Source organism: Gossypium raimondii, chromosome 2 (genome assembly GCF_025698545.1).
Source record: "Gossypium raimondii isolate GPD5lz chromosome 2, ASM2569854v1, whole genome shotgun sequence".
Taxonomy (NCBI): Eukaryota; Viridiplantae; Streptophyta; class Magnoliopsida; order Malvales; family Malvaceae; genus Gossypium; species Gossypium raimondii.
In genome coordinates, this window is record NC_068566.1 from 1,734,987 (window position 1) to 1,749,131 (window position 14,145).

Consider the following 14,145-nt stretch of genomic DNA (forward strand, 5'->3'; position numbering starts at 1 on the left):
AATTATTTATTTTATTATTTTCCACATGTAATTATTTTATTAGGTTATCTAAGTAATAAATTACATCTCATGAAAAATATTCCACATATAAAATTGACATCATCTCATTAACTTTTTAACGGTACTTTCATCAAATCTATTAAAAAGTAAATTAAAAAAGCTCAAAAATATAATTAGGACCATTTTGATAAAATATATAAACATTAGTGGCCAAAATTATAATTAATTATTTTTTATTTTATGTCTAAATATTATAAAACAAAGCTAACACTGCACCAGATGAGACACTAGTACGATGAGAAAAGGTTTGCACTAACAAAAAAACAAAACATGGTGGCCTTGGGGCGGCTGATCTTGTGGCCCGCACCAAAGCCATGTCGGCCGAATGGATATAGAAATATGCCACCGAAGTCCGAACCCAAGGTGCTTTGGAGGAGACTAATCACGCCCAAATATGGTCAGAACCCACTGCTAATGGAGACTATGTATGATTCACAGCAAGAATATGACGATGATTAGGAAAAATATTATTGAGGGAGTGTTTATCCTTGCATTCTAAAAGTGCAGTCTAAAACTTTTACTAGCATTTTTCAATTTTTTGTAAATTGGTTTTGTGAGAAACTAAATTGAAACAAGGTAAAAATATCATAGAAATCTCTATAGAGATTGTATTTTCTTTTTACTTAATGAGCAAATTAATCACTATACATTAAATCAAAAAGAAAATCAATCTTTTCTATTAAAAGTTTCATCTATTTGTACAGTTAAAATTAACGTAATTGATAAAATAATCAATCAGTACCACATGACATGCCACGTTAGAGTTGAGTTAGAAAAATTGAAAACCAATCTCAACCCATTTTCATAGGTCACTAAAATCTTAATGGACTTGGTATGTGCACCCACCAAGGGACAAACTTAAATTTAAAATAGCTATTTAAGCATATGAACAATTGATTCACCTATTATTTTCTTAATTAGCTGACATATACAAGCTGTCTATATGATCAAACAAAATTCAAACCAACCAAATAAATGGTACAGTGCTCAATGCGGTGGTATTGATCACCTTACTCTTGCCGGAATGTTCAAACTCGAAACGTCATGCCTTCATTCAGGGCAGCCATAGGAAACACGCTGAATGTCCATCCGGTCAGCTTCTGTTATAAAAATTAGCTGAAGACAACATTCACACCTTTCATTCTTAGTAGTCAGCACGGAGGAAACTTTCATACTCCGTTCCGGTTAGTGTCTTGTTCACATCATCCCAGTTCTTCACAAAATCCGATAATGGCCCTTTGTGTATCTTAACCTGCCGACTTGTTAATTCCATCTGTGGAATCCCTAGAAACTCTTGAACATCTTTTAGTTTCTGCGGCAAGCATGAGAGCCAATACACGAGTTAAAGAATGCTTTGCATAGAGATACCATTTAGATAGATACTCAGTGAATGAATGAAATATGATAAAGATTCAGGGAAAGGTTACTAATATCCTTACCGTACAGTTCGTGATAAGATCCTCGTAGTACAAAACCAAGTGACGGGTGCTGTTGAAGTATTCTAAAGCCTTGACAGCAGCCGATCCTATTTCTTTCAGATCACTTATTAATGATGCAGAATTGATTATTGGCTTGTAACTCGAAAGAGCAGTGGCCTACATTAAGAGCCTAGCAATAAGTTAAAGATTTTCGACAAAGGAAAGGCAAAATTGTGAATGAACAAGTCTGATCGAGAGCATGGAGAATGAGAAACAGTGGGGTTCAGACAGAGACCTCTTGCTGTGAATGAACATGAGACTTGTGGGTTCCATTTAATAGCTTAGCATAGCGATCGTATGAATTTGCAAGCACAGAAACCATCCTTCGAAGCAAATTTTTTCGGAAGAGAAAAATCACAGAAACACCTCGATGGTTGAAGTATTCTACGATTTCTTTATGGTGCTCAACCAATCCCTGCATAAGAAAATACATCAAGCAGTTAGCTATTGACCATCAACCGGATAGTGAAATGCAAATAATTTGTGCCATCTCTTGCTTGGTCGCACTACAGCTAATCACCATATCGAATATGAAGACACGAAAATCAGTTTTCTCAATTGATACAAAGCAAGCAAAACTGAAAAGGGCACCTTAACCTAAAGATTTTACTTGAAATCCCCTAACAACTTCTAGGAAAGGAATCCATCGAACTTTTTAATTGATCAGAGAAAATGTACAAGACAGACCAAACAGCATCACAAAAGTATCCTAGAAAACTGCCGAGTGTGCAAACATCATGCTGATACGAAATAGATTATTAGCTTTGATCCTTTCTAATAAAATTATGGCAACTTGATAAGGAGCTATAACTTTCTCGCATGATCATAAAATAACTTGGCCAAGACAAACAAACAATGATGCTCTGACTCTTCATTTTGCTCAAAATGACCATATCTCACATTCAGACCCGAGTCCGAGTAACATATCCATTAAAAATAAGAAAAATATGAAGCTACCATCTACATGAATCAAATTTCAAGGTTCTAAGGCAGTTTACAACAGCTAATATGACATTTGAGCCAAGAATGAACACTAGAGTTGAACTAATAACAGTCACTATGGTTCCAAATACGATCCTAACCACAAAATTTCACTATCATAATTGAAAATTAAACTACATTGTTTTACCTGATTCAACATCCACTTGAAGCCAACAGCAGCAGAGCACTCATTCTTGGAAGCACTAGTGAACCAATCTAAATTGTAAACTTTCTCCAAAGTTTGTACAATATTAGAAATATTTTTTCTCCTCTCCAGTAAAGAGAATATCTCCCCATTTGAACTTACATTGACATGACTATTTAACAAAGTCTCGAACCATCCACTTCCCGACCTTTGCATTGACAATATGACAAAGAACCGTACCGGATTCTTCGAGCATTCACCCCTACCAAACAACCAACACCAAAAGTGCAAAACTTGAACAAATTTGGCCAAACCCCAAAACCAAAACAAAGAAAATAGATTCAAAACAAAAGGGGTTTTTTTAGCTCACCTGCTAAAGGTTTCGGGTTTAGGATAATGCAAGGTGGGAATTCGGGGTTCCAATTGTGTAATGATGTTAGAATCTGGAGATGGACTCTGAATGACTTGAATATTCATCTTGGTTACAGTAGTACTTATCTGCTTAATACAGACTGTACAGATATATATACCACATACCATGGCAAATAATAAAACTATTGTCCTTAAGAACAATGGAGATTTCTTAGATGGCTTTATAAGTAGCGTATCCTGCATTGGAAAAGAGAGCAAAAATAACCCAAATTATCACAAAAACCAAAGAGTAAAGTTAAAACAGTAGCTAATTTAGTAATTAACAGATACATGAGAGAATAAAAAACAAGTGAAAAGAAAACCCAGATCCAAACATACAAAGAGGAAAATAAAGCATTAACCTTTTAAAGTTCAAACCCATCAATATATTGAAATATTAACATATTCTTCAAAATAAAATTTGAGCTTTTAACAGCAACCAACACATCCCAGTGCCATTTAAAAAAAAAAAGATTGAGTCTTTTTTAAGCATTACAAAAAAAAAAAACCCCAATTTTTTTTCACAAAAACAGAAACCAGATCACTAAACCAACATGGAAAAAAAAATTTTTAAAAAAATGAAGTGAAAATCAAGGGTACCTTGTTAAATACACAGATATACTCAGCCATTGTTGTTTTTGCAGAACTTGAAGCAATTAGAAAAGAAAAAAGAGTATGTGTACGTATATATATAATCAGAAAGCTGAAGGATTTATTTTTCCTTTGGATTCTCAGTTACTAAAGAAACCCCAAAGAAAAGCTAAACCCAAAGAAGAAGCCAAGGAGAAGTGAAATCCTTGTTAAGCTTTCTTTTTTCTTTTGCCTCGTGGAAAACAATGACATGAAAGCGAAACAGCTGTGTCGTTTCACTGGTTTATCACTCAAAAAAATTGGTTTAAAGAGTTGAACAAATATTCATTAACGTGTAATTAAATTGTTAATGGCAAAATTATTGTACGACAAAGGACAAATGCCAGAATCTTGTTAAGGCCCCCCTCATATGAACAGCACGAAACTCGAATCTAAAGCAAAGCACGCGGTCTTACGCCTGTGTCAAGTGGATGCTCCCAAAATATATAAAAATAATTTTATGTAAATATGAAAAAAAATATTATATAAACACATGAATTTATTAAGAGAAAAGAAATTATCTTTATTCATTTCTAATAAAAGAATAATAAATTAGAATTTTAAAGAGATATAGATGATGTGAAATTACAATTTCATATAATTTTTTCTCATTTATTAAAGGGTTTGTGACTTTGACTTTTTATTTTTTGATTATTGATTTTATTTTACCATATTTGTGATTTAGTGGAAACTTTTTTCCCAATCTTTGAATGCTTCAAAGAAGGACCAATTTTGTTGGAATTAGTTTGTGGTTTGTTCATGTCTTTGCTTATTATTTTATGTGAGTCCTTGTTACAAGCAACTAATTAGTCAATTAATAGACTTCTTCTTAAATGGTGTTTCATATCTTTTTTAAATTATCTTCTCACATAGTTCAAAATGTAATAATAATTCCTTAAATTGTAGTTTTAGTCCTCTACTATGATTAAGTTTAAAATTTAGTATGTATATTTTAATTTAACATAATTTAGTCATTCTACCTTTGTAACGTTATTAGTTAATTTAAATGACTACATCATTAACTATTCTGATTACCATGCTAACATGAGTTTTATTTTCCTTTAAAACACTCATTTTAAATCATTATACCAATATGGATTTTTATGTTTGAAAGGGAAATTACTTCGGTATTTTAATTAAAATAACCAATGAATGATTATGTCAAATTAAAATATAAACACTAAATTTAAAACTGTAAGTATAGTAAACCGAATTTAATCAATAATAATTTAAGATCAATTGGTATTTTACTTAAATCATGATAGATAAACTGCACTCATTAACAAAGATGTCTCAACCCATTTGCAAGTTGAATATTAAAACTTAGGTCATCCTTCTTTTATTATAATACTGACTTAACAAATTTTCATTTTGACTTAAACAAATATATATAGTTCTTATAAGCCTGAATAAAATCATTTATTATAATTGAATTATATACTTTTTTTAAAAACAATGACATTAATCTTGGATTTATCCTTATCCTATTGCTAGCAAAGGCTATATTTTCAAAGTTTTAGAATATAAATAAGAAATTTGAATCCCAACTCATAAATAAAAGGATAATGCGCTTCAGCACACTCAAACCCACGTCCTTCTATATTAACAAAAATACCCATATTAATCGAATATAAAATTATATATGAGAAAATGTTAAAAGCAAGTGTTTAAGTGACATTATAACTAACAAAGGAACCACCAACAAGTTCATCAAAATCATTGGCAACAATCCAGGGTAATAAAGCTATCCAATCCAGCTATGTCAAATGTCAAAAGCCTTTTTATATATAGATATATGGGTATTGGCGTCACGCATGGAATGGAATGGCCATTATTAACAATAATGAGTTGTTCTTCAGGTTTTCCATAAAAATAAAAAGAGTTTTTGATCATTCATGAAGATAAAATGCTCATGATTTCCATTTTTTTATCTTTGTTTAAATGAAGATATGATGAACGACTAGCAATATCAACAAAATTTAAATAATAAAAATCATTCACTACAATATCCATGGATTAAATGTCCTAACTTAATTTGTTTTAAAAATCATGAATTTAATCTGACTTTATTACTAAAAACATATTTTACTATTTAAATAATAAAATATTAAAATATATATTTTTATATTAATATGTTTTATAATTAAATTAATAACCTAAACCCTAAAAATCAGAGGACAACTTAAATTTCATGAACATATCAACATACAACTCTCGGAACATAAAAGTGATTCTTGGCCGAATATGTAGAAAAGTAAAAGGGTTTTGAAAGAAAACAATAATTATTGACTTGAAAAAGTATAATAGATTAAATCCCATAAGTCTTTATAGCCAGCTCCATCAATCCACTATGCAAAATTCAAGTGAAACTCTCGTGTCTAGTTTAATGGTCAAGAAATATTTACTCATAAAATTTATTTAGGTTCGAGTATTTAAAATGTTAGTAAACTTTTATTTTAGTAATTTCTTTTAAATATAATGTGTACATGTGAATATATTTTTATCATGAATGAATAAGTACTAAATCTAATCCTAAGTCGGGTTATTTGTCCAAGTCCAAAGTCCCATTTGAAAAGTGAAAGGATTTGTACAAAAATGCAAACTTGAAAAATGGACTTAGACAAAAAAATAAGACCCATTTTTTAAACGGATCAGGCCTCGAATAAGTTCTTTTGCCCTGCACGACCCAAATCTACTTAAAAAAAAATGTCATGCTGTTGTTTTGCTACCATTTTGCTGTTGTTTTGCTACCATTTTGCTGTTATATTTCTACTATTTTATTGTTATTGTTTAGATATTATATATCTTTGTTTTATTGTTATGCTTGTTATGTTGCAATTATCTTAGTGTTATTTAAGTACCAAAATTTTTTTAATGTATTTTCAATTTGTTAGGAAACATTTATTTTAATGTATTATATTTTTAAATTTATTTTTATATAAAAATAATATAATTTTTTAAATATGGGTGAACTCGGTCAAGGTCAAGTTTAACATTTTCTTATCTGAATCGAGCTTATTAGGCAAAATTTAAATTTATTTTCTAAGTCCGAACCTAAATTTTAACATCAACCCAACTCGAATCCAACCGTAACCCATTATCGTATTTAATAAAAACTAATACTCTTAACTATATGGTAACTCCCTTCAAAAAAAACTATATGGTAGCCAAAAAAGTTAGCGTGGTCTCCTTTCACAACCTATCCTTTTCAATGTGCTTTTCAACCCTTTTTTGCTTGGAATTGAAGTTTCGACAAGAATCCATAATAATCACGAAGCACTGTATATTATATATTACATTGCTAAAGGTTAGATATTATTAGATGTCTGCATACGTGAACCCCACGCTGTATATAAACTTTTTAACATTTATATATACATTTTTTGAGGGGAAAATCATTATTAATTAAGGACCAAACATAATCGATAATGGAGGTCTTTCTTTTTTTCTTTTTCGGTTTTAGGCCATGGTTGGGTTTGGGCTTTTAGCTTTGGGGGTTATTAATAAGATGGTTTAAGATAAAACAGGTTTAATTAAAGCATTATTTTGGTATGACTATGGAAAATTGTATTGAAATTTATAGCCTCTGAGACATGTTTTTTCGTAGTTTGATGTTAAAATAAATTAAAAATGAAAAGAAAAAATATGTTTGATGGTTGTTTGTTTGTGTCGGTGGAATGTAGTACTTCTATTTTCTGTGCACAAAAAAGAGAGACAAGTTGGATTTGTAGACATCATTTTTTTTCATAAAATTTTTGCTTAGAAAGAGAAAAAAAAACAGTACCATTATTGTTTTTGGACATAGTACAATAATTTCTTACTTCTTTAATTCCATGTATGATATAACAGCTTATTTTGAGGTCAATTTTATGATCAAAAGAACAAGCGAAATTTTGGTGTGAGCACTTCTAATTGTGACAATTTTTTGGGTTGTGATTTTCTAAATTATACAAAATCCAGCATCATGTGTACTTCTAATTATTCCTTTGGAGGATATCAACTACAGGTTGAAGTCGTATATATTTAGCATGTGTAGATATTCAATTTCTTTATACCTAGTAAATTGTTCGAGTATAATCTGATTTTTATTCAAATTTTTCGTAGTGAATTGATTTTACTTAAAACATATATTCATAATTATACACTTTTAAAAATATATTTTATATAAAAGATTCTCTCAGAATATATAAATAAATTGAGTACCAAGTATAATAGGCCTTCAGGCCCTTCTCATACAGATGTATAGGCTTTCTTTAATGCTAATCTAGATTCCAGACCTCTCCTATTCACAAAAATTGTACTGAGCATAAAAATAAATGTGTTCATAATAATAAACAGAAAATAAAATTATAACATTTTAAAAACAGACTTTGAATTGATGAATCCAACCTTGACATTCGATTTGGCTTTTTGGTTTGGATGTTATAAACCAAAATATTGTTTAATGATCACAAATTTATTCCAAAAAGATCTAAAATTACTTTTCCGAATCCAATCACACGATGAACCCCTTTTTTCCCCGCTAAGAGATGCAAACTAAATGCACTTGATCAGCTTTTAATTTGCATTATTTATATACAACCGATATATCAATTAAATAAAATAAAATTATTTCTCAAAAAATAATCAGATATCTTACCATTACCGTGTTTTAAATTACATGCAAAAATATCTATGCAAATATTTGCTGTATTACTGTCTCAGCATTTCCGTTGTATTGTGCAAGAAGATGGATTGCATCAGCCCTTGGCAATGCCAGAAATTCCTGCATATACCCAAAACTCCCATAATATCAGCATATTACTTATTGTTTACCATCTTACTGTGAACGACTTTAATATTTGTTACATTTCATGCTTTATTTACCTAAAACATGCATGTTAAATGTCGAGCGAATTAGATGCATAGGGATATTGTTAACTTACCATTACTTTAAGTATTGCATTCTCGTCACAAATAGCATCTTGTGATGATGCTTGATTTGGACTGCTGCTGTCATCTGATACACCGGTAGTTGAAGAGATAGTAGCTTGTGAAGATCCGAGGCTGCAACTATCAATATTTGACTTTGATGTGGCCAAGGAAGTTAACACGGGAGTATTATTTTCCTTCAAAGAATCGATTCTCAGAAGGCTTTCAAACCGATCTTTACACATCTGAAGTTTGAACCATTCAGAGTGTGTGTGAAGCGTTGCTCTCATTATCCTCATCAGCTGAGGCTCCTCAATACCGAGCCTCTTCCCGAAAGCAACCTAAACCAAGATAGAAAACCGAATACTTACGTTGCAAGAGTACAGAACATGAAAATATTTGTATATGGATTGGGAGAGTTTCAAATTTTAATGTACCTGAAGTGAAGTTGCAAGAGCATGTAAAGGCAAGCCTGTCACAAGTGCTTCTTCATTTGGACGAAGCAGTGATAATAAAGTCTCCTTCAAAGGCTTCAGTAAATTGGGGTCACGAGCGGCTAAGGGGCCTAAATGGGAGCATGCTACCCTTAGAGCACCAGAATGATCACCCAATCCAACCAGTTTCAGAAATTCAACCTAAAACAAACAGAACGGTCAAGCTAACATTCTCTGCGTTTTATGGACAATTTAGACAGAAATTTTACCCAGAATTTTTAATTAACAAAGCCATTGCCAGAATGAACTCAACTAACCTGTTTGAGTTGGAACAGCAAAACAGGATTTTGTACAAAGAAGTCAGGATCCAATGTACTAATTTCCTCCACAACCTCAGCAGCCATTCCTCTGCTAGCTAGTTCCTTCATCTGCAGAACAATTTCATATTTATCTTCTGCACTGGTACATTCCACTCCCTGCATAATAAATATTATGCTATTATCTATCAATCATCATAAAAATATAAACAAGAAGTCCAAAATATAACTGTTGTACCTTTGATATAGTAGTGCTAACCTCTTGTTTTCCGTCTCGATTAAAATGAACACCAGAAATAAAATCAAGATCATCATGTCTTCCCCTCCATCGCTTACGCTTACTTCTTTCACCAGCCCCCTTGCTTCTGTTTCTCAAGAGACTTGAACTTTCAGACTGATGTGACCCGCTGGGACTACAATCTTCGAGGTTGTTGGTGGGCTCAGAAGCAAAGCGTAATTCAACATCAATTCCTTGCATGCTACTCAGATCAGTGGTAGCAGAAGTTTCACTATTTGAATGCTTAGCAGTGCTATGATCCACATCAATGGAAGAGTCTAGTGATGAACAACACCCAGACTCTGGTGGATTAACTTTCAAAGATTCAGATGAGGTTTGCATTCCTAGGAAAGAACAAGTTGATCAACATTCGTATAAAGAAAGAAATAGTAAAAGGAATTTGATGTTAAGAGTTTCACTGGGTGAAAGAACATACCAGGTTCCACAATTCCCCTGTAAACACAATACTCACGAACAAGTTCATCAAGCATGGCATCATTCAATCTCATTCGACATATTTCATTCTGCAAGAAAAGTCATGATGAATCAACCAACAACCCAAAAACACGAATTAGGGACTCTAGGCCTGGACCAGAAAGTTAAGTGATGCATGTGAGAGATCTTTAGCATTTGGAATATTAAGTAGACACCATCATGTCCAGTGTGAATCTGAAGATATTAAATAGACAATGACTAAAAGTGAGGCACATTTTGCCATCTCCATATTTGAAGTTAAAACCAAATTTAAGTGCATTTTCTAACTTTTATCCCATGAAATATTTTGACATTCATATCTGAGTTAAAATGAAACAGTATTAATTTTAGTAGAGACAACGAAAAAGCCTCAGCTTTCAAAAATAAGGTATTTGGGGGAGGGAGACATTAGATAGGTAAATGTTTCAACAACCTGAAATGCCTGAAACAGATCACCCTTAGCAAATCTCAAGCTATCAATAGCTCCTTGTCTTGTAAGCTCTACAGCATGTGCAAGGGCTTGTATATCCACCTGAATTTCAAAATCAACACATAACTCTGAGGCATCCATATGATCTAACAAATAAACACATAGCACTGCAAATTCATGCATCAACCCAGACTAATATATGACTCATTTTAACCCCAAGAAACATCTAAAAACACAATAGCTAGGAAAAATCCACACCTCATCAAACACTTGTGCCTCATACAAACTCTCTGGAGGTAATGCAGGGAAGTCACGTTCCTCCAGCAACAATCTCTCAGTAAGATATGAAATGGGTGATACAATTCCTTGTCTAAAGCAAAATACTTTATGTATGCTGAAAGAAGCAGGGAAATCATTGCAAATTAATCAGAATCAATACAAATGAGCACAAATCACAACGGAAGTACTCCATGAAATTGTATCTATCGGAAGTCGTAGTAATACCTCATCAGATATCTCAATGCCATTGAAAAGATGGGACTGTATGCATGGAAATGAGCTCTTAAAACAGAAGACACTAATCCAGCAATCTCATACCTCCTCTTCTCAGCCCACTGTACACATAAATCACAAGATTCCTTTTATTCAGAAATCATACAAAAAGTTGTTTAGAAGACCTAATTCCAACTCACCTCATTTGCTACAGGGGAAGTTTGATCATCTTTGTCATATATAAAGGCAAGAAGAACATGCTTGAATTCCTCATACGCTTCCTATACAGATGCAGAAATCTATCAGCAACCTCATTTTAACAGAATATACCTGAGCTGAATTAATTGTTTTCTAGGTATTTTTAGAAGCATTACATCTATTCCAAAAAATGACACCACAAGCAGTGGTTAAACTGCAAAAATCACCCAAAGAGAAGTTACGGAAGTCGAATAGTAACAAAATGACCAGATTTGGATCTCTTTAACCCATAGGATGGCAAAAACCAACAGTTTTTGGGTCAGTGACACAACAACCAAGTCTAGGAGCACCAAGTATATAGTAACTTTTACAAACATATGCACATTCCGTATGGTCAATAACATAGACACTCGGAAGTCCATTGTCTAAAGGTTTAGGAGACTTAAGCCTCCAAAACTCGATTCATTCAGTAAAACATAAACTTATAAGGTGACAGGAAAACAGTTTAGCATAACTATTAGAAGAAAGGCTTCTCTTTAATGATTAGTAGATGTCACTTACGAAAGGAATTTTCAATATATAATAACAGCACAGTAGTCACCATGCCTCTTTATCCATAATTTCCCTATACCAAATAACAATCCCTAATCTAAAAGAATAACACAATCACAACTTTTCAACCCAGATTAAGCAGGTTGGAACGACACAAGCACTTGAGTTACATGAGATGCCGATTATTAATGAAAACTCGTAACTCCTATTCTCCAGAATTTCTCCAAAATCAACTAATTCATTTCCATAAATTTTATTACAAACTACATTTTGGACTATTTTCATTACATTAATTCAAAAGAAGAAGAAGAAGAAAGAATGATAATACTAATTCAAGGTTCCGCAATTAAAAAATTAGTATCACCAGTGTCCAAATAGTAGTCATTAATACGATTTCAAATTCCATAATCAAACAGTAATTATCAGAACGAAGAAAATTTACTAAAAGAAGAAGGTAACGTTACCGGATAGGCATTAAGAGCACAAGGAGCAAGAGACTTCCTTAAGTAATCAATCGCGAAGATACGATCGTCCCTCGTTCCTTTCCTCAACAACTCAATAAATTTCTTCAAAAGGGAAAAAAATATGCAATCAACGATATAAAATTCAACTCCAAAAACAAAAGAACTAATTCCACCTAAGCACATTTCTGTTAATTTAAAAAGAAAAATAGAGAAGACTAGGAGATTTAACCAGTTTCTGCAATCGAAAGAGAAGGCGGTGATCTTCCAGGACAAAAGGAGCGTGAACTCGGAGGATATCAATGGCAGCATCAATGTTACCGACCTCTAATGACCGTCTGATCTGACGAATGATTAACCTCGAATGATAAGAAGAGGTAAGAGAAGGAGAAGAAGGTGGCGAAGAGTCCTCGATCAAGTTCTCTGATTTGGCGAAATCGATGATGAGAGCGTCGAGTGCTTCCCAGTTAACAGGCCAAGAGTCCATGTGTTTGGCTAAAATTTTCTCGAGAAAGTTTCTGAGAGGAGAAAGAAAATAAAAGTAAAAAAATGACGAAGGAACGTGCAAAATGTAAATTCTTTGTCCAGTTTTTTCTAGGGAAAAAAAGAAGAAGAAGAAAATCGTGTTTTTATTTTGAGATGGGGAAAGCAGAAATTCCCCCGAAAAGCAATAGAGGCGGCGATAAGAGGTAAAAAGAAAAAAGGAAAAAAGATGGAATTTGGGGATTACATAGGCGCCACGTGTCAGGTAATTTTGATGAGTTTTACTAGTGTTATCCTTTGTGGTTGAATTGGCACGTCACTGACGTCAACGTGGATTTCTATTTAACTACAAAATTAACCCTTAAATTATATCACTTTTTCATTTAAGTACAAACAATTTGGTCTCATTTTACTCAATGTGCATGACACTCAATAAGAACATGGCACATTTCATATTTTTATTGGTTGGTATCGTGTTTTAAGATAAAATAGAACAAGAATAATAGTTTAAGTATCATTTTATAAAAAAATTTGAATACCTAAGTAAGAAAAATGATATAATTTAAGGGTCAATTTTATATTTAAGCCAATTGTATATATATATTTTTATTTTCTTAAGTCATTTTATATATTAACTCAAAAATAAAAATTTCAATTCAACCTTTAAGGATTATTAAATTAGAAATATATTTTATTTGATTTTATTCAAAGTACACGGTATATTATAAAATATGTCACATGTCGTATTTTTATTGGTTAGTATCATATTTTAGGATAAAATAAAATGAAACTAATAATTCAAATATCATTTTTATAAAAAAATTAGGTACCTAAGCAAGAGAAAATTATATAATTTGAGGGTGAATTGTAAAATTATTATTTTTCCATTTTCGCAAGTCAATTTATATTTTAATGGCTAAAAGAACTTAAAAATACATTAGATTTTATTTTTAAATTATAAAACTTAATTTGTTGATTTTTTTATTACCATTTCTTTTTGTCCATCTACTATTGACTTTCATTTTATGGTCTTACTTTAATAATTTATAAAATATTCAATTCACTGAAAAGTAATCTTAAAAATGTTTCAAAATCTTAAATATATCTTTTATAAATCTTAATTAATTAAAATATCCAAAATAACAATGACAGTTTAACTGAAACATAAGATTAATAAGAAATTTACACCAATATTATTTTAATTATTAAGTCATAATCAAGCATTTGAGACTAAATTCAATAATCTATGGGCTAAAAAGTTAAAATATGTTGCCCTCTTCTAATCTTAACTTGAATCTTGGTATTAACATATTTTAATTTTTATATGATGCAAATAATATTATTAATAAATAAAATTTATATAACATATATATATTTTAAAAATTAAAAAATAATACAATGTATAAATATA

General features: G+C 31.6%; 2 protein-coding genes across 3 annotated transcripts; both read right to left on the reverse strand.

Annotated features, from left to right (window-relative positions):
• Positions 1 to 829: 829 nt before the first annotated feature.
• On the reverse strand, positions 830 to 4,065 carry LOC105787601 (uncharacterized). Its single transcript, XM_012614077.2, has 6 exons — positions 3,676 to 4,065; positions 3,035 to 3,273; positions 2,668 to 2,926; positions 1,774 to 1,953; positions 1,500 to 1,655; positions 830 to 1,372 (listed from the first exon to the last, which is right to left on the reverse strand). The coding sequence occupies exons 1-6, from the start codon at positions 3,703 to 3,705 to the stop codon at positions 1,205 to 1,207; spliced, it is 1,032 nt and encodes a 343-aa protein (XP_012469531.1). The 5' UTR covers positions 3,706 to 4,065; the 3' UTR covers positions 830 to 1,204.
• Positions 4,066 to 8,080: 4,015 nt separating this feature from the next.
• Positions 8,081 to 12,914, reverse strand: LOC105787604 (uncharacterized). Of its 2 annotated transcripts, none has more exons than XM_012614079.2 (12): positions 12,484 to 12,914; positions 12,255 to 12,356; positions 11,241 to 11,321; positions 11,053 to 11,162; positions 10,807 to 10,942; positions 10,552 to 10,650; positions 10,081 to 10,168; positions 9,627 to 9,988; positions 9,368 to 9,526; positions 9,054 to 9,251; positions 8,631 to 8,957; positions 8,081 to 8,470 (listed from the first exon to the last, which is right to left on the reverse strand). In XM_012614079.2, the coding sequence occupies exons 1-12, from the start codon at positions 12,736 to 12,738 to the stop codon at positions 8,378 to 8,380; spliced, it is 2,010 nt and encodes a 669-aa protein (XP_012469533.1). In that variant the 5' UTR covers positions 12,739 to 12,914; the 3' UTR covers positions 8,081 to 8,377. The 2 variants fall into 2 exon arrangements, with proteins under 2 accessions (XP_012469533.1, XP_012469532.1); XM_012614078.2 differs by having other exon boundaries at positions 9,606 to 9,988.
• Positions 12,915 to 14,145: the final 1,231 nt, after the last annotated feature.

Coding starts and splice junctions, on each gene's coding strand:
- LOC105787601 (XM_012614077.2), bottom strand. CDS start 3,705: ATGGCTGAGTATATCTGTGTATTTAACAAG. Junction 2,927..3,034: donor AAACCCGAAACCTTTAGCAG/GTGAGCTAAAAA, acceptor GTTGTTTGGTAG/GGGTGAATGCTCGAAGAATC. Junction 1,373..1,499: donor ATCTTATCACGAACTGTACG/GTAAGGATATTA, acceptor TGCTTGCCGCAG/AAACTAAAAGATGTTCAAGA.
- LOC105787604 (XM_012614078.2), bottom strand. CDS start 12,738: ATGGACTCTTGGCCTGTTAACTGGGAAGCACTCGACGCTCTCATCATC. Junction 10,943..11,052: donor GCATTGAGATATCTGATGAG/GTATTACTACGA, acceptor TGCTTCTTTCAG/CATACATAAAGTATTTTGCT. Junction 10,169..10,551: donor ATCTGTTTCAGGCATTTCAG/GTTGTTGAAACA, acceptor CTTTTCTTGCAG/AATGAAATATGTCGAATGAG.